This window comes from Protomyctophum bolini (assembly GCF_963924005.1).
Source record: "Protomyctophum bolini genome assembly, chromosome: 20".
Taxonomy (NCBI): domain Eukaryota; kingdom Metazoa; phylum Chordata; class Actinopteri; order Myctophiformes; family Myctophidae; genus Protomyctophum; species Protomyctophum bolini.
In genome coordinates, this window is record NC_137881.1 from 5238657 (window position 1) to 5262476 (window position 23820).

Consider the following 23820-nt stretch of genomic DNA (forward strand, 5'->3'; position numbering starts at 1 on the left):
CATCGAGGTCAGAGGGGTTCCATGCCAAGCACCCCCAAAAATTGGCTGTATAGCGCCCTCTATTGCATGCAACACCAAACAACAGTGCAACACATTACAGCAATGTAACACAAATAATGCAAGGCAACACAACAATTCAAGGCAACGCAACAATGCAGGACACACAACAAATGCAGGACACACAATACAACAATGCAACACACACAATTAAATACAACAATGCAAGACAACGCAACAATGCAAGACATCTCTGTATTAAAACTTACTGATTGTAGCTCCAGTCGTGTTCTGAATCCTGGAGAGGAAAGATACTATAGCAGAGAGAGAGAGAGAGAGAGAGAGAGAGAGACTCCAATTAATATTGTAAAATCAATGTTAATTTAACTCTGAGAGTGTACAAATGGAACCAAATGGAACCGGCGTTTGTACACGCTAGTCGCTCTGGATTAAGAGCGTCTGCTAAATGCCTAAATTGTAAATTGTAAATTGTACACTCTCAGAGTTACAGACCCACAAGGGTCCATTTGGTTCCATTTGTACTCTCAGAGTTACAAACCCACAAGGGCACATTTGGTTCCAAACTATCATTTAGCTATAGGGACCCCCTGGAACTCCCTCAAGGACCCCTGCCGGGGGTACTTTGGGGTCTCTCTATCTATGGCCTGTATGTCATCGTCAATATACTGTCCATGTTGGTCTCACTCACTACACCGTCTCATGAAGCAATAAGTAATAATCATCCATTAATTAAGAGAACTCACAGAACAGACACAGGTGTTTCCATGTGATGATCATCATGACCATGACGACGATGACAATGAAGACCACCGCGCAGATGACCACCCTTCTCTGTCTCTTTATATCTCCACGTAGATGCGATGGTGTTGTTGCAGTAAGTATATATAGTCAGCAAACCAGTAAAGTTGACCTAACCTAATATAGGTAACTAATGCTGACTAATAGGTAGACGTAATAAGCTTATAGGCTGCAGTCTATACCTTTCTTTCCCCAGATTAAGAAAAATAACTTTGATGTACTAAGAATGTTTATGTATGGGAAAAAAAAAAAAAAAAACGAATGAAACTAAAAACTAAACTATCCAGTTCAGTGAAGCAGTTTAAAGTCAACCCAGCTACTGTAGGTGACCAGTTAGTTAGTCGTTCACACTGCAGTCAGAAGTCAAACTAAGCAGTCTTGCAGTCAGTTAGTCAACCACAAAAGAAACCAATAAAGGCTTCATGTCAAAAGTACAATGTGTGAACAGGATGCTGCCTGTCACCTCTCTCTCTCTCTCTAGCCCCCATCACACCTCCTCTTCTCTCAGTATGTCTTTCCGGTAATCTATAGAATGTATTAATAGGGGCTGAAGTATATTCATGTATATGATTTGGAATAATAATCAAAGTTTTCAAATAATTATAGTGTGACGTAAAAGTAGATTTGCCTCTGAGTAGAAGTGGTCTAGAAGTATACTGAAAACTGTACTTTGAGTAAATATACTGAGTTACTTTACATCACTGTGCATCAGTGTTTCTACTGCATCGTGTCAGTGTTGATTTCGTCGACTAAAACTAAGACGAAAAATGTCCGTCGAAAACTAAATGGAAACTAAATTAAAACTATAAGCTACGATGACTAAAACTAAGACTAAATATACTGACGATTTTGTCAACAGATAAAAACTAGACTAAAATGTGGACTATAGTGGACACGAGATCCAGTATAAGTCATTTTTACACTTGGTTTACATGCTGAAAATAGCCGATCTACAAGCTCACGAGCTTGTAGATGTGTAAAAGTGTAAAATCAGTCATTACGACGGCATCAAGGCCCGACAAAAAACACATTTTAGTCGACTAAATCAACTGTAGAGATATTTAGTCGACTAAAACTAGACTAACACCAAGTTTCATTCCAAAGACTACGACTAAAACTAAAATAGAAATGGCGAAAACAACACAGCTGTGCATCAGTGTTACTTTATATACTTCTCTACCCCCCCCCCCTTTCTCTCCACCACACCTCACTCTCTCTCTCTGCTGCACGTCATAGTCTCTCTACCATCCGTCAGACGTGCAGGAAGTGAGCCGTGGCGTGAACCACAGAGCTAGCTATAGCGTGCAGCCGACCGGATGCTAGCAGCAGCAGCAGAGCGCTTATACTCTCTCTCTCTCCCCTCCTCCACCTTTTGAATGTCGCTCAACCATCACATCTTATTGGGGGGATTCATTCACTCACACTGAGTCGGCCTCCATTCTTTCCGCACCCCCGAGTACAGTTCATTCAACTGGTCGGCGGCCTAATATTACCTATATTTTTGGGGGTCGTTGACATGAAAATGTCTGACATAGAAACATGGGGGTTTTTTTTTCAGAAAGCTGTCATGATATAGAAGACATTTCTGGAATTATTTTCTCAGGTCAAAATGGGTTAAATATCAATACTGGGGAAAACAAACCGAAAAAAATCCTCAATGGTAGTGGATTTGTCTCTGGTCTCTGTGCTCTCTTCCTACTTCCGGGTCCCTTCTCTACTTCCGTCACGTGTTACCGACGACACTAATGAAATGCTGTGTTCCATTTAAAGTTTTTAAATGTCAAGACCTAATGACAGCCATATCAAGCCTTGTACCCTATTCTGAGAGATTTCTAGACTCAACCTTGTTGGAGCCTTTGCATGCTCTTACTGGAACTGGGACAGACTACGCAACTCTGAAAAGGGAACTTATGTTGTCCAAACGAAACAGACCTGGCCACTGTGTCTAAACCCATGAAGACATACGAGAAAGCATTTCCTGTGTTGCACAAGTTGTCCCAAGCCCGGGGTAAATGCAAAGGTAGTGGCAGGAAGGGCAATTGGGTTAGCATACTGTTGGTCAAAGAGAAGATAGATGAACTGATGATGATAGCATATAGTTTTCTATGCATTTTGGTGGTTTGACACCCCAAATTCTGTCTGCCCACCTTAGTGGGGCTGGCTAAATCCGGCCCTGATAGCTGCAGCACCCTCACACTGCTTTTTGTCTTTTCGAAGCAATTATTCACATATATATTTCCCCACACACACAGTCACACACACACACACCCACACGGAAGCACAATCTTCAAAGCAAAGAAAAACCCCACATTACATACAGTTAAAGAAACAAATGCACAATGTCCCCATCCCAGTTCCTTACCCCCACCCTACAGCTGACTACTACACGTCCAAAGTCTCTTCACCCTCACACTGCATGGTTGACCAGAATGGAACAGAGCGTAATTAATTAGTATCATCGGTAACAACTCTGATGGAAGTATAGGGAAGGGGCCCCAAGTTCTTTCCAAAATGGCATATACTGTATGACATACATTTAGTTAGTTAGTTCGTTAGTTTATTTATCTCAGTCATTTACAATACAGTTGAACATTCAGAATGAGGGTTACACACAATTACAGTTTGACTGAAAAGGTTTGGGCTGAAGCCGAAGCTTATTATGCCCACCTTTATATTAATGATTCAAATAATAAAAGGGGAATTAAAAAAGAACAGAAAAAAACAAAAACAATGTGAGGCCTGACAGACCAAACCAGACCAAACCAGACCAGACCAAGCAACCAGGACGGAACCAATGGAGGCTATGTGCATGGGCGTAGGAGGAAGAGGATACGGGCCCCTTGGTGGAGGAGGGAGATGAGACGGGCCCCTTGGTGGAGGGAGAGGAGATGGGCCCCTTGGTGGAGGGAGAGGAGACGGGCCCCTTGGTGGAGGGAGAGGAGACGGGCCCCTTGGTGGAGGGATAGGAGACGGGTCCCTTGGTGGAGGGAGGGGAGACGGGCCCCTTGGTGGAGGGAGAGGGGGTTGGGTCAGTGGTGCTGCCTTCATCATCGTCATCTTCACCGATGTATTGGAGATGTCCATGCAGCAAGGTGAGTGAGATGGCTAAAAGAGACAAACAGATTGAGAGAAAACAATGAAGGCCGATGGAGAGACATACAGAGAGACAAGACGACGTGCAGGCAGACAGACGGAGAATCGAAGGCTCCATCTCAGCGCCACCCTTACCCCTTATCCCTAAACGTATTTGCCTTTTTTTTTTTACCATTTTGAAAAACATTTTAAAATAGTTCAACTAGCCGATCTACATCGAGACATTGTGAGCTTGTAGATCGGCAATTTGAACTATTTTAAAAGGTTTTTTTAAATAGTAAAAAAACAAAAAAGGGAAATTAGTTTAGGGATAAGGTTTAAGGGGTGGCGCAAGATATAGCCCTACATCTCTATCTCTTGCAGAATACCTGCAACATAAGAAACTGAACAAAGAAAGAAATGATATTTCAACTCAAGCCTCTTCAGTCACAAAGTCACATGCAGGGTATTATTATTATTTGACTAAATCTAAATCAAAACTATAATGATAACCTTTGGTAAGATGACTTCAGATCAGTGCAAAAATAAAGGAAACTCACCTAGAATCAAAAAGTAGAGTTGCAACTTCAACATGATGGAAGTCTAGTCTCTTCTGTCTCTTGTGTCCGACTGTCCGTCTGCTTCAAAACAGGGTTTATAATTAACCCAAATTAATGAAATAACCAAAACTAGATTTTGGTTAATTAAAGAAAAAAAAGAAAAAGGTTTTTTTTATTTTTTTACTTTAACTATTAACTAAAATCACAGAGAAACTTTGCTCAGTTTTAGACTTTACCAGTTTACTTTTCTTTGACGACTAGAATAGCAGATCTATAAGCTCAAGGACACATCATGCTATTTTTGAATAGCCAACACATTTTAAAATCACACAGAATGTTTTCCCTGGTTTTGATGGGTTAAGAACTAATCAAACCTTAACTGAAAATGAATAAATAAATAAAATAAAACAATTAAAACTTTAAAAAAATGAAAGTAACCTTGGTCTCCTCCAGCGTCTCTCCCTTCTACTTGAGAATGATCTATCCTCCGTCTAGTGTCTCTCCTCGCCTACAGTCCGTCCCGACAGACACACAGCGTGAACAGTTACGGGTTACTCAGCCAGAGATGCTTATCACAAAATCATGCTATCTTCCTTATCTAATAACTTCCTGTGTTCGTTGCATTAACTACGTCATTTAGATATAATGCTAGTAACACAGGATGTAACCTAAATTCCTGGTAAGTAGATCACAATCACACATAGATCATGAGTTCTCGAATTCGCGGGTCCAGGGAGGGACTATCAAATGAAAATCTTGAAAGAGTTAGAACAGGCGGGGTGCTCAAAAGGTAGGTCGTGATCTACCAGTATAGATCACAAAGGCTGTGCAGGTAGACCACATGACATGCCCCTAAAACATATATTCATAAACAAAAATCACAACAACAACAAAAAACTCTTTTTGGCATCCGTCACTTCAATTAAGGTGACTTGATTGACTGACAACAGGGCCTGTCAACCGAAAACCTACGACTAACACACATAATGGGATGAAGAGTAGACTTTTCTCCCCACTTACAACGGCAGTGCCGCTATTGCAGGTAAATGTTTTGGGGGTGGGGTAGATCATGTTGAGCTGCCCATTTTAAAAGTAGTCCTCAAGTCCACTCCAGAGTGTGGGCACCCCTGAGTTAGAAGAATTATTGTGAATAATAGGCCATTATGTAAAAGCTAATGTCACATGATTCAGGCATTCGGGTTAGGAATACACTCGACACAGTACAACACTGGCTCCAAAACTATGGAACGCACTTCCCATTACAGTCAGAACTGCAGCCTCACTAATCGTCCCACGTAGTCTGAAAACCCACCTTTTCAGACTCCATCATGTCCCGTAGCAATTACCCTACCCCCTTAGATAGCACTTTATGTAGACTTAAATAGCATTTGATACAGACTTATAGCATGTCATGTAGACAGCACTAGAATTGCGTTGTATGTAGTCATAGCACATAATATAGTATACTGTATGTAAAACCTTCTTCTCATCAACTAGTACCAGCAAGGTCGACTAGTGGATTTACTAGTCGACTAGTTGAATAGTCGACTAGTTGCATAAAACCCTGGTACAAACTTCTCCACTTATCGTTGCCGCCCCCAGAGGAATCAGCCACTTTTCCTCCAGCTGCAGCGCTTTGTGTTTTAATTCGTCACGTTTTTATTGTATTATAGTATCTTCAATGAACCCCAAGAAGACGAGGGATCCATTCCATTTAATAAACAATTGTCTTAATAGAACCCTCAATAATACAGGCCTGAAAACCTTCCTGTTTCGGAAGGCCTTTTTGTGTTGAACCGTCACTTTGCACTGTTTTTTTTTGTTAACCCTGTTTTTAACCTTCTATGATAGATTATATGTTTTTTAACCATGTAGCACTCTGGGATTCCTTGTGAATGAAAAGTGCAATATAAATAAAATTCATTATTATTATTATTATTTGTGATGGTTTCTTGCAATTGAACAGTGATGGAAGTAAAAGTTACTTAAGTAAAATTATCAATACTGAAATCTCTCTTAAAAAATGTACTTGAGTAAAAGGTACAAAAGTATTGTTATCAAAATACTTAAAGTACCAAAAGTAAAAGTATGGCCTAATGATTAGGCCTATGCAGAATGTCCCATTTCAAAGATCTACAAGCTCATAACGCAGAACTACAAGCTCACAACGCGTCGCATCGCGAGAAATGGGTTCATGTCAAACCAGAATTGGGATTTGTGTCACATTCAGGATCAGAATATGTCTCAATAGAAGGTGGAATATAAATAAGCAGAAAGGACAATCTACTGGCCAGCAACATACAACAGAAATACAATGCCCCCTTGTGGCGATTCAAAGACATCACCTGCCATGACCTGCCTGTATTGTATAGCATACTCTGGCTGAAGTCAAACCATTTTAAAGAGGAATGTAAGAGCCTGCACTGTGAACACATCTAGTCTAATTATGTCTATCTTAATATTATCGCAACCTGTTCAAAGAGATGTGGTGACGACGGGGGATCAGAATCAGATCCAAATCAGATCCAACATGTCCAGTCCACACCAAGTAGATGAAGTGGTTTAACCTCATTGCAATAGTATCGGTTTCCAATGCACCGTATGTACAGGCATATGATATAACTTATTACATCTTCTGCTATATAACTGATCTACAAGCTCATATCGCGGCACAGAGTGCCACGCTATGAGCTTGTAGATCTGCTTTATTTGTTTTTTTTAATCGTGAAAATATAGTGCAAATCTTTGAATTTTATAATTCTTTCAGAGCAAACGTTTTCAACTCAAATATTTGCTTCTGGGGAGTGCCTGGAACATCATATTTTCAGATGGGGGTCGGCGGCCAATTACATATAATTCTGGGGCCGTTAAGATTTACAAGACTTTTTAGAATCGGCCTCAGGTCTGAATTGGTTAACCAAGGACTTTATATGATGCACCTTTATGTATGTTATATTTCACACTGCTCATAGAATGTCTGACCTGTTTTGCAGTTCCTTGCTTTCTCCCCCTCTCTCTCTCCCCCTTTCCTTCTGTCTTCAAACTGCAACGATGGATAAATAATTTCACTAACTTTCACCTGGGCTGGAAGTGATATAAAAGGGTTTACAAGCAAGGCTGACGAGAACATAGTGGAAACAACATTTATTTCACTCCCTCATAATAAAAAAAAAAAGAAAGAAAAAACAATTTTGACAGTTTCAAGGCATTTTTCAAAGCTCCGTTTACAAAATACACCATTACTACCCACCCCTAAAGCCCAATTCCCCAGATCATAGATCACCAGTTGTAATTCACGAAGTTCTCCCTGCCTGGTTGTTTGTTTGTTATCGGGGGCTAGCCTGCATCCCAACAGTCTACGGTTTCTTCCTCTCGTAACATCATATCATCATAAACCTCATGATGATAGCGCTGCGATATCTTTCACGCTGGTTTCATGGAGAATACATCAAGAAAAACAGAATGCATTGCACACATAATCAATGTGTGAGCGTATTAATTTCAGAAATGCAATCAGTCAAATGCAACCTGGACTTTAACTAGATTCTGTATGCTATAAAATGATCATGTGCAAATTCTATACAATGATCGCCATCAATCAATCATTCATTAATTCATTCATTCAGTCATTGCAGCTACAGTAACATAATTCTTCCACCAGGTGTCACTAACTACAAACTACACTACTTCCATGAATTTGAAGTGCATTGTCCAATATGGCATTGTCCAAGTATAGTTTTTTTTTTGTCCATTATTGTTATCAGTGTTAAAAAGAAAAATACTGTGTCCCCACGTGACTGACATGTCTCAGCCACAGGACATCAGAAACAGAATGCCATATTAGCTCAAGATGGCCGGTTATTCATAATTAACGTTAGACCTACAAAAATGCACAGAACAGATTTCACAAACAGCTAAAATAACGTACTTAGCAGCCGAGAATGCTCACTTTTTGGCTTTTAAGTGTTGAAAGAAGATGAGAAAAGGAAGAAAGAATACTATTGAGACACAGCATTACGCGAGACCTGGTCGGATTACAATTCTAATATCCTTATAACTGCAACCAGTGCCTTCTATCATTGAGTAGTTGATTTCATTGAAGATTGAGTGAAAACTGCCTTCAAGCCTGTTGCAAAACCAGGCCGTTTGGCGGTCCTTTACCCATCCAGGTCTTGTGTGCTGAGTTGGTGTTCACTGGACTGGACTTTAACCCATGAGGTATCCGCTGAAAATGGTAAAAGAAAGAAGAGAAAAGTGAGAAAAGGGGTAAATTTGTAAGCACACAGTAACACCCCAAACATGTTCTACTGCAAATGCCTTTCGTGTGACACAAAATGTTATGATTAAAGTAACTTGTCAGCTTCCTCAACATTAACACTGAATATTTTTGACAGTGCAGGATGTATATAATCTATTTTATACTTTGTATTTTTGTAATAAACAATTGCACCGTGAAGATATGACAAATAACTGAAATAATTATACAAAGACTTTTATTACTTGCCTATTCATTATTATACTGAAATAAAGAAGGGTAAAAGAAAATAGCGGAAATCTACAAGCTGTAAGCTTGTAGATCAGCTATTTCAGCCTGCTTTTTTTCCCTGTACATTACGAACTTTTTTCAACATGGAAACGATGACAAAATAATTGCAATTATCTCAAATCATTGCAATTAGGCGATTATGTAATAACTGTGACAGACCTAGCAGGAAAAACCAGAGAAGAAAACCAGCACTCACGGCAAGTGTCACTTATTTATTTTTGCAAGGTAGGTTTAGGTTAGGTATGGCATTCACGAACATCGAACAAGCAGCACACAACGAACGACCACGGACACTGTAAATGTGACACCACAGATTTGGGCATGTATAACTTCCTGGTCTCAACTGCGCATGTTTCTTTCCTTCCATGGAGCACCATGGCGTCACCAGTACGGTCTTCACGTCTCATCCTCTTTAGACTGTCCTTGCCGTGCACCCCGGTAAAATGATTAAAGTGAGTGAGACGAGATAGAGTCGTGCATGCTGTGCATACCTATTAGAAAAGACTTAGCAGGAAGACATTTTTATGTCTCCTTGAAGTTTGGCAATCTTGACCTCACGCTGCTGCAGTGGGAAGACTTTTTGGATATACAGGTTCAGTCACTTAACCCATTCTGACCCGAGATCAGATTCTAACGCACAGAAGAATGGTTGTTCTTTAACGCATTTTCACCTGAGATCAGATTCTAAGAATGTCTTCTAAATCCTGACAGTTTAAAAAAATAGCAGACCTACAAGCTCGTGTTGCAGGCTTGTACATCAGTTATTTTTTGAGTGTTTTTGAATAAATGTTGCCTTATGAAAAGGTTTGAGAACTACTGATTTATAAGGCATTCGTAGAATCGGCCTCAGGTCTTAAATTAAGGGAATCTGCCCCCCCCCCCAATTTCCTCTTGCCAATATTTCATTTCATTATACTCATCCCACTATATTTACAGATTCACTTTTTTCCTATATACAGGTTTAATGTTTAATTCCCTAGACAAACATTAAAAACGCCATTGACAATGGACAGAGTTTAATGTTTGTTTTCTCACTAACACAGACATTAAATGCCATTAACAATGAACAGAGTTTAATGTTTGTTTTGTCTGTGTTTGTTTTGTCCTCGATGTTGTAAGATGATAACTTACCCTCACTTCACACAGGGGTGATTTTTTGGAATAAAAACAAAATACGTCAAATTATGAGTGGCTGGATGGTAACCGCAAGGTTGCCAGTTCGAACCCTGTGGGCTCCCCCAGAGTTAGTGTCGAAGTGTCCTTGAGCAAGACACTGAACCCCTAATTGCTCCTGATGTGCTGGTTGGTGCCTTGCATGGTGTAAGAGCCATGAATTGGAAATGATGTTTGGTATATGAAATGAGTAGGCTGTCACTGGTGATTAACGTGGATGATTGACGGGCATATGATTCACTTAATACCTCACCTAGTTTACCTGCTTCACACACCGTGAGAGAGAGGGGGTGTGTGGGAAGCCGCACTTTTGTTGACCGCTTTATACGCTTATTTTGCTTTATTTTATTTACGTTACTTACGTTGGATCGCTGTAACTACTTTGCTTTTTGTTTGAGCACCGTTTAAGTTATGCACCTGGCTTTAATAAAACACCTTAAACGCATTGTTTTGGACCCAGCGAAATCCTTTTTGTTTGCGGAGCGCGTCTGACAACCTGGCCCATCCCATCGCCTCTCAGCGACTTATTTATACATTAATCTCACGTAGTCGCTCAACACATGGTTTCCACCGCCATCGGTGTATGAATGTGTGTGTGAATGGGTGAATGTAATGCACAATCTCTGTAAAGCGCCTTTGGATAAAGGTGCTACATAAATGCACCATTGACGAGAGCGAGACTTACGGTAGTTTCATCCTCATGAACACCCTGGCTTACGGTAGTTTCATCCTCATGAACACCCTGGCTTACGGTAGTTTCATCCTCATGAACACCCTGACTTACGGTAGTTTCATCCTCATGAACACCCTGGCCATGAAGAAGCTCAGACTTACGGTAGTTTCATCCTCATGAACACCCTGACTTACGGTAGTTTCATCCTCATGAACACCCTGGCCATGAAGAAGCTCAGCAGCACGCTGACGAAGCCGATGAAGAGCAGCAGGAAGCGGTTGAGCTTGGGAATGTTGGGAGCGTTGGAGCGGTCCAGGATGATGAAGCCCAGGCCCCCCATGGTGAAGAGGAAGCTGGACGCCAAGCCCTCCATGATGTACTGACCGTTCACTCTGGAAAAACAACAAGTCATATTTATTGTGTCTCCCCAAAGTAACAAATATTAATAAAAATCCCTCTTTCTCTCCCCCCCCCCCTCCTCCTCTCTCTCTATGCACGCACGCAGCAGTCATGTGTGTTGCTGTGCTAGGCTAACGTTACTACAGAAACCCCTACTGGTACATACTGGTGCTCATACTGGTGCTCATTAACGTCACATACGTGAACAACAACACATACGGACATTGCTGTTCCTTGGAGTGGTTGCACCACTCAAAAAGGCAGGTGGGTGGCTTGGTGTTTGCAGATTTCAACACCCTTCAAAGACCCTTTAAGATCACAATTTAGCATACAACTAAACCAATTCAATGTGTCAACGTCTCAAAGATAAAAAACTAAAACAAATAAGCAAAATATCCAGTGATGAACAATGAAAGACATCCAACTCAACACTCTCTCAGTGTAGTTTTGAGGAAGTCAAGACATTGTAGTCAAAGTGTCAAGAGAGCGATCAGGAGTTCTCCGCTCAACCAAGCAGGGGTTTTAGGATGCGTCCTTGTGGACTTGACACAACTTACATGGAGGTCTTTAAATAATGTGGCCTAAATACTGCAAGCTTGAACTCTGCTAATAATAAACCACAGTGATTTACATTCAGACACTGACGTTATGCGATTGTCTACTCTACAGACTCTACTACACGATTGTCATATATTTCAGCAGGTCACCAATTCCACCACCATGCTGGAGTGTAAGTGAGCGAGTAGCCGAGATTTTGGGTATTGGAGTTTGTCTCTTATCGTGTTCTCCGACTCACTGACCTGTAGGCCAGGAAGGCGACTGGTCGCTGGTGGCCGTGCTCATCTGTCATCGAACCCACACTCGGTGGTTCCACAATGACGTCGTAGATGATTCCTGCAAAAAAGAATCACAGAGTCAAACATTGCATGAGGATCACACTATGGGAGAAGATACAAAGAACCAAAGTGGAAGTACATCAGATTTAAAAAATAATTTGTATCAGCATCAACTAAGATGCTGAACGAGGCTGAAACAGCGGTAACTACGTGAGGCTAGATTATTCACATAATGTGTGCAATTGTGTAATGTTGTGTCTTCCTCTGTAATGTATTTTTGTTGTCATTGATGTTTTATGTGTGGCTGTAGCTGGGGTGAAAGCCCAAGACAAATTTCCCATGTGGACAATAAAGTTTACCTTGACCTTGATTGTACGTATGATGTGTGCTGCTTATTTATATATTTAATGTGTTATTTTTACCCAATACAAATCAACCAATCATCAATCAATAAAAATCTACTTTAAATACTAGGTTAAAGGCTATAGAAAGTGTATAATTGTACGTCTCTAAATGCTTTGATGAATTGAACAAGGTGGACCCTCTTGTAAACAAGTGTAATGCTTTATTTATTGGGTCGTCCACTCACAGTTAACAGTCTTTGTATTGAGTTGTGCTTGAAATGTACTGTAGTTCTGCAAACTGTTTTTTGAAATAAATATTTCAATCAATCAAAGCTGGAGCCCATTGATCTTGTGTATAATTAAAATGGGCAGTTCCGACAAAATCACTCTTGAAAACTGAAATACAACTTTTAGGAAGCTCGCTTCAAAATTACATTAGACTACTAGACCAGCCCACTGCAGATCAATTCATTCGTAGTTCTGTGTATATTATCGATAAAATACGAGTCTCTTGATCTATCTATATAAAGGCCATTAGACTACCATGATTTTGTCCATATAGCCGTGCCTGCTCTGCTCTCCCATCATCATAAAAGCACATAGCCTTTTGGATTCTGTTTTATTTATAAAAGACACATACCGAAGTCTCTATTTCTATAACAGCTGGGTTTTTTTTTATCGCATTTCAAACAAATTAAATCAAAGTCAACGGACAACCTGCAGTTCTATTTCAACAATGAATCATAGAGGCAACAATAGACACATTATTATTAGTATCTCCTGTAGCGTTAGTTAGCATCTTACCTCCAGTGATGAGAAAGTAGGAGACAATAACGATAGCATAGACCGTCATTGCAGACGGCATGTGCAGCCAGGACGGTTTCTTTAGCTTGATGTTCGGACATTCTAGCACAGCGAACGGCATACCGTATATGGACTCCATGATTTATTATTTTTAAAAAGCCCAAATAAGAAAAATAACACGTCTTGTTTCGGGTTGGAGTCTTGAGTTTGCAGCAGCTGAGTTGACGTGTCCAGGAAGCTCTCAGTCAGTGACCGGGTCCTGTTTGCTACACCTCTAGTGTAAACACGGCATTCAACGTTGCAGGTTTGCAACTTGCATCCGATCTAGAGCGGATACGGAAACGGACAGTGTGCGTGTATGTCTACGTTTAAATTACCGGATGTATACGCGGGCTCTAGACCGGATCTAAAAATGTAAGCCGTTGATAGAAACCAGACTTTGCACATTGTAGTGCTTACAGGAAGCCCGTAGACATTTAAACAATGTAATAGACTAGACTGCTTATTTTGACAAAACCTAAACGGTGACCTTTCATCTGAAACCACCATTCTATGTGAATTTTATATGCAACTCAAATACAAGAAACGTCAGCAGTTTCACGCGATTACTTATTTTGCACGTCTGCAAGGACCTTGGATGTCTACATCACAATTGTGCGACACAAGTGACAATGAGAGTAACACAATAAATTCACAAAATGTGTTTAAGAGATTACCCTCCGGTTTATACATGCTTTAAAATATATCTCCTAATGGCAAATTTGTACTTATTTTATGCGTTTCATTTGTGGTATTATTCTGGATCTATTCTAATAACCATTACACATTTATTGAAAATACAGGTTTCAAGACATGGTTCCGTGGTCAAATGTTAAAAGTTTGAGTAATTTTAATAAGTCTACCTAAATGCATCTCAACACCTGTCAAGACAACACCACAAGTTTGGAGTTACTAGGATACAAACAAAATTGACCAGTAATCAACGTATATGGCAATCAAACCTCTTAAAATACATTTCCACTATATTGTATATAGACTGTTATTTTACTCAAAACATTCACTCAATAATCAATAGCATTGTTCGTGACCATTTCCAAGCATTCTAGAATGGGACCACAGAGAATTAAGATTGGTATTCACTCACTGGAACAAGGAAATCCAAAAAGAAAGACTGTTTATTGACATTAGGTCACAATGAATTTAAATGAAAGACAACCAAGTATTTGTGTGAACAACATGGACATCTTTTATTTCAATACAAATAAATTTATTTGGATTTCTGGCTCTGTGCCTGTGCCTTGAGCACCTTGACCACGATCTTCTGCTCTTCAATCAAGAAGGCCCTCTTGATCCTGAAAAGACACAAAACACAGATTAAACTTCTTTGCAGTCGACAAGTTATGACTATGCATTTTTCTACCACTTAACAACTTGAAATCATTGAATGACTTTGCTTAGTGAAGGAGGAGTGTCTTCAATTCAACCCACAAATATGTGTGAGGACACAGGACAGTATGTGCTAAATTAGATGTGTTTGAGACATACTGATCATGAGATGTTTGAGAATGAGTTCAGATAATTCGATATAGTTTTGAAACTTCTGAGTCAAAGTAAACTTGAAGAGAAATAGCAAAACAAAGTGCAACACCGTGTACGAAGGCATGCAAATGAATGCAATTTAAATGTATAATTTATCGTAAGTATTCCTCTGCACGGGAACCCCTTTTGGTGTTTTAACTTAAGCATTATGTTATACTTTAGCCATTGAAAAATAGAAGATCTACAAGCTCATAGTGCAGCACTGAGTGCCAGGCTACGAGCTTGTAGATCTGCTACTTTAGAAAAATCTTGAAAATGTGGCACAAGTTTTTTTATATATTCTTTCAGAGTGAATGTTTTAACTGCTTCTGGGGCAGTCCCTGGAACAAGATATTTTCAGATGGGGGTCCACTGCCAAAAAGATAATTCTTGGGGTCCTTGACGTGAAAAAGGTTGAGCACCACTGACATAGTTTTGTAGAATTTGGTGTCAAGTCTAAATGTGTTTTAAAACTTTTAAGACTCTTTTAAGTGTGGTATTCCATTGTGGTATTCCATTCCAAGGTATTCCATTGAGTGATAAATGTAAATGTTCCTCCTACCTGTCACGGACACACTTTGCGCACATGGAGCCTCCGTAGGCCCTGCTGACGTGCTTCTTGGTCTTGCTGAGCCTCATCAGAACCTGAGGTCTCACAGCCCGGATCTACAAGACACAAAGCACATCCATGTTGAGAACAAGGTGGTTGTTCAGATTAGTAGAGCTGATTGAAGATGCGATTTGCATTTTGCACAGAACAGCTCTCCTGCAGTTTGCAAAACACATGCACACAACAATGCAACTTTGTGGGATCCATTTCACAGCTCATCTCTCCACCCCTTAAATAATTTACTGTCAATATCACACAAGTTATCACACAAACAGATGTGTCAGTCAACACTAACAAGAGTTTCTAGCATGAGCAATGTTTAAGATTTTTGCACAAGGGGACAGATCAAAATGTACAAATTAATGTAATTTTACAGTAGGTACCCCTTTCCACTGTAAGACGATGAATGATACGGACAACTGCCTACATTTAGATGTTCAGTGGCTTTGACGCAGACATGCAGTGATGTTTAACACTGCAGTCCTGCGCATATTTAAGGAGAATTTAAATTCACTATTTAAGCATACACGGCCATCCTACTTTGCCCTGCTACTACATTATGAAATAATCTGCTGCAACATTCAAGCTCACTTATGCAATTCTGCAGACATTGCTAACAAACGTTGACCAAGTATATATTAGTGTTGGGCTAACGCCCCTTTGTTTTAAGCCTAACGTTATACTTTAGCTATTGAAAAATAGCAGATCTACAAGCTCATAGCGCGGCACCAAGTGCCACACTACAAGTTTGTAGGTCTGCGATTTTTGAAAAATTGTGAAAATGTAGTGCAAATCTTTGAATATATATTCTTTTTAGTTTTAGAGCAAACGTTTTTGCTCAAATTGTTGCTTCCGGGGGTGTCCCTGGAACAACATATTTTTAGAGGGGGGTCCGCGGCCAAATACAGATAATTCTGGCATATTGAGCACCACCGATATAGAAACAGGTATTTCAGAAAATAGTCATGATTTAGAAGACATTTTTTTTTATTTCGATGTCAGGTCTAAATGGGTTAAGAAAGACACAGGACGGGGCAGAAGTTTTAACAGCAGCAGCCTGAAATATCTAGTCCAGTGGTTCACAAACTGTGGTGCGTGCACCCCTTGGGGTGTGCGAACGCCCTCTAGGGGGGGTGTGTGACATTAACTCATTCTGACCTGAGATCGGATTCTAAAAATGTCTTCTACATCCTGACAGTTTTCTGAAAAAGCTATGTTTCTATGTCAGTCTTTCTTCGATTTTTCAAAAAGAGCAGGACCTGCAAGCTCGTAGCGCTGCAATTTTTCAATAGCTAAAGCATAACATAATGCCAACACCAAAAGGGGTTCCCGCCAAGAATGGATTAAAAGAGTAATGGTGGTTTTATGGTGTTATTTAGCACAAACTGCAAAATCCTGTAAAACAATGTTGTAAGGGGGTATACAGCAGCTACATGTCTCAGTACAGTGACAGTCTGATTATTTGCCATAATCATATTTTAAAAAATATATAGTTTCGGAAAGGGAGGTGCGTCAGCTAGGTCAGGAGCTAACAGGGGGTGCACGGCCAAAACAGTTTGGGGAACCGCTGATATTCTAGTCTATGCTGATTTGACAGGTGTGCGCTCTTCCATCGGCACAGCTGACACCTTGATAAAGGCTCTGGCAGTGATTTTACCTTCATGGTGGAGTACGGAGAACTGACCATGAACACTTAGGACTAATATTTCATGTCATTTAAACGGGGATAGACTACCGCGTGTTACTGGCTGATGACAATAAGCCACTCCCGACCTACTTCATGTCAGGGACCCCCAAAATGATTTGACTGCAGGCCTACCGCCAGATAAAAATGTCAAAACACCTATACAATATTTGTTTTGTTAAAATATTCATATTTTTGGAAAATACCCGACCAACAAGTTCACAATGTGACAGTGTGGATTTGAAGAGCAGCCATTTTCAAATAGTCTATGTATATAGGGTTTAAGTTAATTTGATTCTACATTAAACTCCTTTTGTTGGAGACACCCTGGACCCCTTCAATGACTCCTGGGGGGGTCCCCGCCCGGACCCCACTTTGGTGACCAACGATTTAGAAGAAAAGTGTAAACTTTCAATTTACAGTGCCGTTATCACATTAAATAAATCACTTACTCCACGCAGCCTTCCTGGGCAGATGCCACATCCTGACTTGGGAGCCTTGCCCACCTTCTTGGTGTACAGGTACACGATGCGGTTACCAGGTGTACGGGACCTGCATGGGAAACACATGAAATCATATTTGAGTCCACACAAAAAGGTATTTGGGTCCACACACGTCCACTTTTAATTCAGAGATGAAGCAAACCACTGTTAGCAAAATGTATATGAAAGTTTCAATGAATTGAGTAGCCTTAAGCCTACTAACTGGACCCCAAAGGCTTTCTTGTGTTTAACATAGTTAGTAGACCTTGTGTTTGAACTGTGCTTTACTGTGATAATTATTATAATGGTTTGTACAAAATGCTAATCCAAGTATTCAATCAAATAAATCACTTACAGCCTAGTCTTGTTTGATGCGGTGTTGTAGGACAACCTGCGACGGTAAGTGAGGCGCTGAACCATCTTGAACCTGATGAAAAAACAAACAAGTTTTGTAACATTAGTCGGACTCGGATGCAAAGTGCAAACCGCATACGTACGGTGATGCTGCCGGTGTAAGTAAATAGCTAGTCGTTAGCAAGCTAGTTAGCCAATACAAGCCATGTTCACAATTAAGAGGCACTGACGAAGAAAGCATGATTGACTGACACGTTAAGTCGGGTTACGTAGTTACTTATAAGTGCATTTTTGTCGTGTTGTTTGGTCGTTTAAACACTACGTGGTGTGACTGTGAACGGTAAATGCATGTTTCGCCGCGGACGGGAGGGAGCCACTATTTCGGAGACCCACAGAAGAACCACTGAAATTGTACCACTATAGAAGCCAAGAATCCTGTAATATTGACATCGGCGCGTGCGACGTGTAGTGTCTTTCCGTACTGTGGCTATTGGAATTGTTTAATTTCCTTCCAAAACGACGGATTACAGTGGATTTGCGTGCAATGTTTAGTGGAGTAAAACGGGGACGCCGCCATACCTGTTGTCACAGTTACCGGAAGAGAAAGAACCAACGTCGTCGGTGTCAAAGTTGAAGTCTCCCCCCCGGTCGGAAAACGCTGCCCCCTGCCGTTCTTAATGTTGTATTGCATGCAAAGGTTGCAAGGATGTTTTGTGATCCAGGAAATATGGTTTTATTTTTTTGTGATTGTGTAGGCCCTAGGCAACACATACAAATCACAAATGTTTATAAACAAATCACAAATGTTTATAAACAAATCCCAAATGTTTATAAACAAATACCAAAATGTTTATAAACAAATCCCAAATCCCTTGGTCCTACCCCCCCGACCATGAGACTTACTACAGGTCAACTGGTAGTGGTCCTACCCCCCCCATGAGATTTACAAATCCCAAATGTTTGTAAACAAATCCCAAATGTTTGTAAACAAATCCCAAATGTTTATAAACAAATCACAAAATGTTTATAAACAAATCACAAATGTTTATAAACAAATCACAAATGTTTATAAACAAATACCAAAATGTTTATAAACAAATCCCAAATCCCTTGGTCCTACCCCCCCGACCAGTGAAACTGTCTGCGACTGTGAGTATTGCTTTTTTCCCCTTTCTTTGACTCTTTCTGTACGTGTATTTTGGCAATCCAACTTCCCTCTCAGGGATAATGAAGGTTAATGTTTTATTGTTTTTGTTACTTCACTTGGATTATCTATTTTACTTAAATTACTATTATTAAATTCCAGTCATATTATGTTGTGAAGACCCTGACACTCTTAATTATAATTATAATAATACATTTTATTTATAACACACTTTACATTTGAAACAAATCTCAAAGTGCTACAAAGCAAAAAATATTATATAAGGGAAAATAAGAATAAAAACAAAATGAAGCATTCTGTGATCACCTAAACAGCTAAAAGGTGAGAAAAACACACAGGGCATCTTAAAAGTCCAACTAGGGAAATGCCTTGCAAAAAGGGAAGGTCTTTAGTTCCTTTTCAAAAGCATCCACGAATTGTGGAGCTCTCAGGTGGTCGGGGAGGGCATTCTCTTCAGCAATTTCACTTCAGTTTTGCTAAAAGTGATTTTTTTGCTTTTTTGGCTTTCATAGGGACCAAACTGTCAGAAAATGATGGGGTTCAAATTTTCCCGACCCCCACCCCTTATTTGGGGGGTCATATATTTTGGGACCTCCCATAATAGTATAGTATAATATTAGGGTTGTTTTATAGGTTTTTAAATATTCTGAGTTGATTTATTGCACTTTGAAAGTAGCCAGAATAATCTTTTCTGACTTTAGGTTGGGGTCTTTCTTCTTCTTTCTGAATGTCCTCCCTAATAGTGTTGACACAGTCTCCACCATAGCATTTGCAGAGAGGAGTGCAAGGCAGGTTATTGTTTGAGCAGCTGCACCGTCCCTTGCAACCTGCTTTGCATCCACATTTGATGAGCTCAAGTACTGCTTTTGGAGCAGGGAGGGCAAGACACCTGACCCTTCGGGAGAGGGTGGGTGGTTAGGTTTAGGTGTCTGCCCCGGGGGAGGTTAGGGTTAGGGTGAGGGTTTGAGGTAGGTTGTCGATCGGACCAATGGACCGTCGGCATATTGACGCGGACCCGTGTTATTCATAGTCTAATATTTGCGGTGGTGAGGTGACCACCGAACTACAACACGACGTCACTGAGCCGCGGTGAAGAGCAAACCAGAGCTCTCCCCAGCTCTTCTCTCTGTTTTTACTCACCACCGCTCCACGTTATTACAGCTCCGGTGATCACCTCACCACCGGAGCGGTGGTCACCTCACCACCGAAAATCCCGACTATGAATAGGCCTTAATAAGATCTCAGAGGCAAGTACAGGTCATGTTCTACTTGCCCAAAGGTCATGCCCATGCACCCAAAGGTCAGGCAACACTTACCGTATATTCTTTTAAAAGAAAGGTACTAAAAACTAGAGCTGGTTGTCTGTGTTAGGAGGACCCGCCGCAGTGCAGTGGTGTCCTTAACTTAACCGGGATGCTGAAATCTCTGACACGACGGTTTCGGGGTTGTAAGGCCAGATATCCAGTCCAGTCTCGAAGGGAGGGCAATGGAGTCTCTCGCAAGGAGCGTAGCAAATGATTAGTAACTCTAACCTCAAGGACAACAACCACTCCTATATACTGTAGGGTTGGCTGAATGTGTGTCACGATGACGATGCTAATCGTCCATATCCATATATGGAGTTTGTACATTGACCTGATGTCAGCACTATATCTCCATATATGGAGCTCTAGGTGAAAGCCTTTGTTTAGCGTTATTCATAGTCTGGATTTTCGGTGGTGAGGTGACCACCGAACTAGCCCACAACATGACGTCACAAGCCGCGGTGAAGAGCAAACCACCGCCACCGCCCCAGCTCTTTTGTTTCTGTTTTTACTCGCCACCGCTCGACGTTATTTCAGCTCCGGTGGTCACCTCACCACCGGAGCGGTGGTCACCTCACCATCGGAGTGGTGGTCACCTCACCACCGAAAATCCAGACTATGAATGAGCTTTTACATGCTGTGTGAAAGCCCCTCTATTACACAGAACTATGTTCTTTGCTACGCCCCAAAAATAGTTCCATGTGATAGAGGGGTCAAAGTTGAGGGAAAATTGCGCTAATATTTTAGAAATACGTCAACAATACAAATTACGTTAGTTTTGTGAATTCATTTACTTTTACTGGGTGGCCCCCTGTGCCCCCCACAAAATAACTGGAACTACTTAATATTGACCAAAACCAGAGCAGAACTCCCACCACGGGCAATCAATGAATACAGTTGCAACCACTATGTTAATGGAAAGTATTTCATATACAGCTTAAGTTTAAAAAAATCTGAACTATCCCTTTAAGTAAGATGTCACGTCACAACTCACGAGTAAGGGCCGATTCATACTCCTATGTTATCGCTGTTTCGGCGCGAAATGATTTCGGCTCGTCAGAAATTTTCAGTAGCACCGAAGAGTCGACTTTAGGACAGTGCCCCAACCCGAACCTCAAATGACGTCACATTGTAGGCTCTACAGCGCCGAACCGGCTTTTATTCGGCTCTAAAATAGGAGTATGAAGTATACTTTAAGTAGTCACGAGTAAGTACTGTAAGTAGTCACGTCACTGATGTAAATACATCTTGTAATACATTTATGTCATTTTTCACGGACATGAGAACATCAACATGCTCCCAAAAGACCTTCACTTCATGGTCACACATACTATTACTGTGATAGAAAGCACTTTGGGCACAGGTCTCTTTCTTTAAGAATACATTCATTACATATTTAGCATCATTACATAGCACAGCAGAAGATCATAAAGAAGAATGAGAGGACACAGAGAGAGAGAGAGAGAGAGAGAGGACAGAGAACAGAGGACACAGCCCAGCCATTAATATTCTTGTTACGTTCGACACAAAAAAAAAATCATTCCAGATTAACGCCCTTGCCAGCAAATCTCCTCTTTCCTCTGCAGCCTAGCTAATGACTATGTGCCCCTCAGATCAAAACGCCCCAGCATCAGACATCACAGAAGTGCTGTCATAGACATTTACCACTGACATTTGCCAAGCTCATCCAACAGATGGTGAGCTTGGCATTCTTGTGTGGCACTGACTGCACATGCCGAGCTCGTGAATGGTGACAACAAGTATACAGTGCTTTCCCAACCTTTTCTGGATCAAAGTGGCACCATTTGATTTGGCTGCCGTGTTATTAAGGTCATAATGAGTGGGCTTTGCATGCGTCGGTCACCCGTGTGCATTTTCAGAACATGTTTATTTTTTTTTCATCCTCAATCAAACGATTTTGTTGTCTTGAATCAGTGGCGTTTCACTTTCATTTATTGGTACCACAATGAAAACGCAAGTGAATAATCACACGGGTTTTAATGGGGAAAGAAATACAGTGAAATGTTTTTAAAACACGTGTTTTGTAACATTTAAATGTCATATTGTCATCCAAATCTTAGTCCCCAGTGGGTCCTACTGGCCCACATTTTGAGAATGGCTGCCATACTTGTGAAAGTTGTCTCTTTATGTAGGGATCAAATTCACCCATATAGAGTTTGTCATCAGATTCAATAGATATAGAAATTGTGAGGTGTAACATTCGTGATAACATCTTGAGAAGAGTCGTTATTTATCATTGATAGAATACCATCCATATGCAGATTCAGACATCCAAATCAAATGTAGTAGTAGTAGTAGTAGTAGTAGTAGTAGTAGTAGTAGTAGTAGTAGTAGTAATAATTATAATTGTATTAATATAGCACTTTTTAAAATATGAGTTAGAAAGCGCTGTACTAGAAGAATGGGACAAATTGCACATTAAAATAATGTAATAATAACAATTGGAGAAAGGTGTTAAGAAGCGAATACAATTTGAACAACGAATAACCATAGCAGGTTAGTATATTCAAAAGACAATATTATTTACACGATATAACTATTTCTATCCAGTCGATGTCTTTGTAAAAGGCTGTATTTCTGCGGCCTCTAGAGGTCTGTCTAAGCACAATGCACTGTCAGTTAACATTGATTTGATTAAATCCAGATGCTGTGTGTGGATTAACCCTTTCCCCCACTGGCAGGCCAAAGCTCAAACACTGAGGTCATTTAATACCACTATACAGTACCATGTGGGTGAAAGTGCATTTATTCAAATACTGTACTAATTTTGAGCTCACAAACACTAACACGCCACAATTAATGCAAGTAACACGTTGTGAGCTTTTAGATCTGCCATTTTTTAAATGGCATTTTGAAAACAATGACTTACATTTACTCGTGGTACTTTACTTTTGCCGATAGTTTTGTTGTTTTGTTAATTAATACAATCACAGAAACATACACACCATGAACGGGAGGAAGACTGAGACATTCACACACACTGAACAACATGAATACTATGTACACATGCATGCACAGATGATGCTTACACACACACACACACACACACACAGACACACACATATAGTCTAAACAGATACAATAAGCATCTGCAGGCAGTATGATTTCATTTCATCAAATTCAATTTATACGGAAATAAAAATGATATTGAAAGCAAAGCAAAGACTGAATGAAATATTCCATTTAGGAGTCCGCATCCAAGGAAATATATAGGATATATAGCTGGATTAATTCTGTGTAGATTATCTGAATAAATTATGTAGATCAGTTTTTAAGTGTGTGGAAGTTATAACTACAACTTTTAAGCATGTTTAGCACTTTTAAGCACGCACGCACGCACTCACGCGCGCGCGCACGCACGCACACCACGCCCTCTTCTCTCTCATGCCTATAACTTCT

General features: G+C 40.4%; 3 protein-coding genes across 3 annotated transcripts in view; all 3 read right to left on the reverse strand.

Annotated features, from left to right (window-relative positions):
* Positions 1 to 839, reverse strand: part of LOC308335916 (uncharacterized protein) — a gene marked incomplete at its 3' end in the record, with an annotated part of 5381 nt that extends 4542 nt beyond the window's left edge. The window contains exons 1-2 of the mRNA XM_080793139.1: positions 762 to 839; positions 267 to 311 (exon numbers count right to left, since the gene is read on the reverse strand). Of these exons, the coding sequence (XP_080649265.1) occupies positions 267 to 311; positions 762 to 804 (88 nt within the window). The 5' untranslated portion in view covers positions 805 to 839. The remainder of the gene's footprint in view (positions 1 to 266; positions 312 to 761) is intronic.
* A 6738-nt stretch (positions 840 to 7577) lies between these two features.
* ostc (oligosaccharyltransferase complex subunit) lies at positions 7578 to 13479 on the reverse strand. The gene is made up of 4 exons (XM_080791986.1): positions 13224 to 13479; positions 12040 to 12133; positions 11035 to 11232; positions 7578 to 8673 (listed from the first exon to the last, which is right to left on the reverse strand). Exons 1-4 carry the CDS (start codon positions 13360 to 13362, stop codon positions 8655 to 8657), a joined length of 450 nt encoding a protein of 149 aa, XP_080648112.1. The 5' UTR covers positions 13363 to 13479; the 3' UTR covers positions 7578 to 8654.
* Positions 13480 to 14380: 901 nt separating this feature from the next.
* Positions 14381 to 18042, reverse strand: rpl34 (ribosomal protein L34). Its single transcript, XM_080792680.1, has 4 exons — positions 17933 to 18042; positions 17548 to 17647; positions 15364 to 15467; positions 14381 to 14575 (listed from the first exon to the last, which is right to left on the reverse strand). Exons 1-4 carry the CDS (start codon positions 17995 to 17997, stop codon positions 14491 to 14493), a joined length of 354 nt encoding a protein of 117 aa, XP_080648806.1. The 5' UTR covers positions 17998 to 18042; the 3' UTR covers positions 14381 to 14490.
* Positions 18043 to 23820: the final 5778 nt, after the last annotated feature.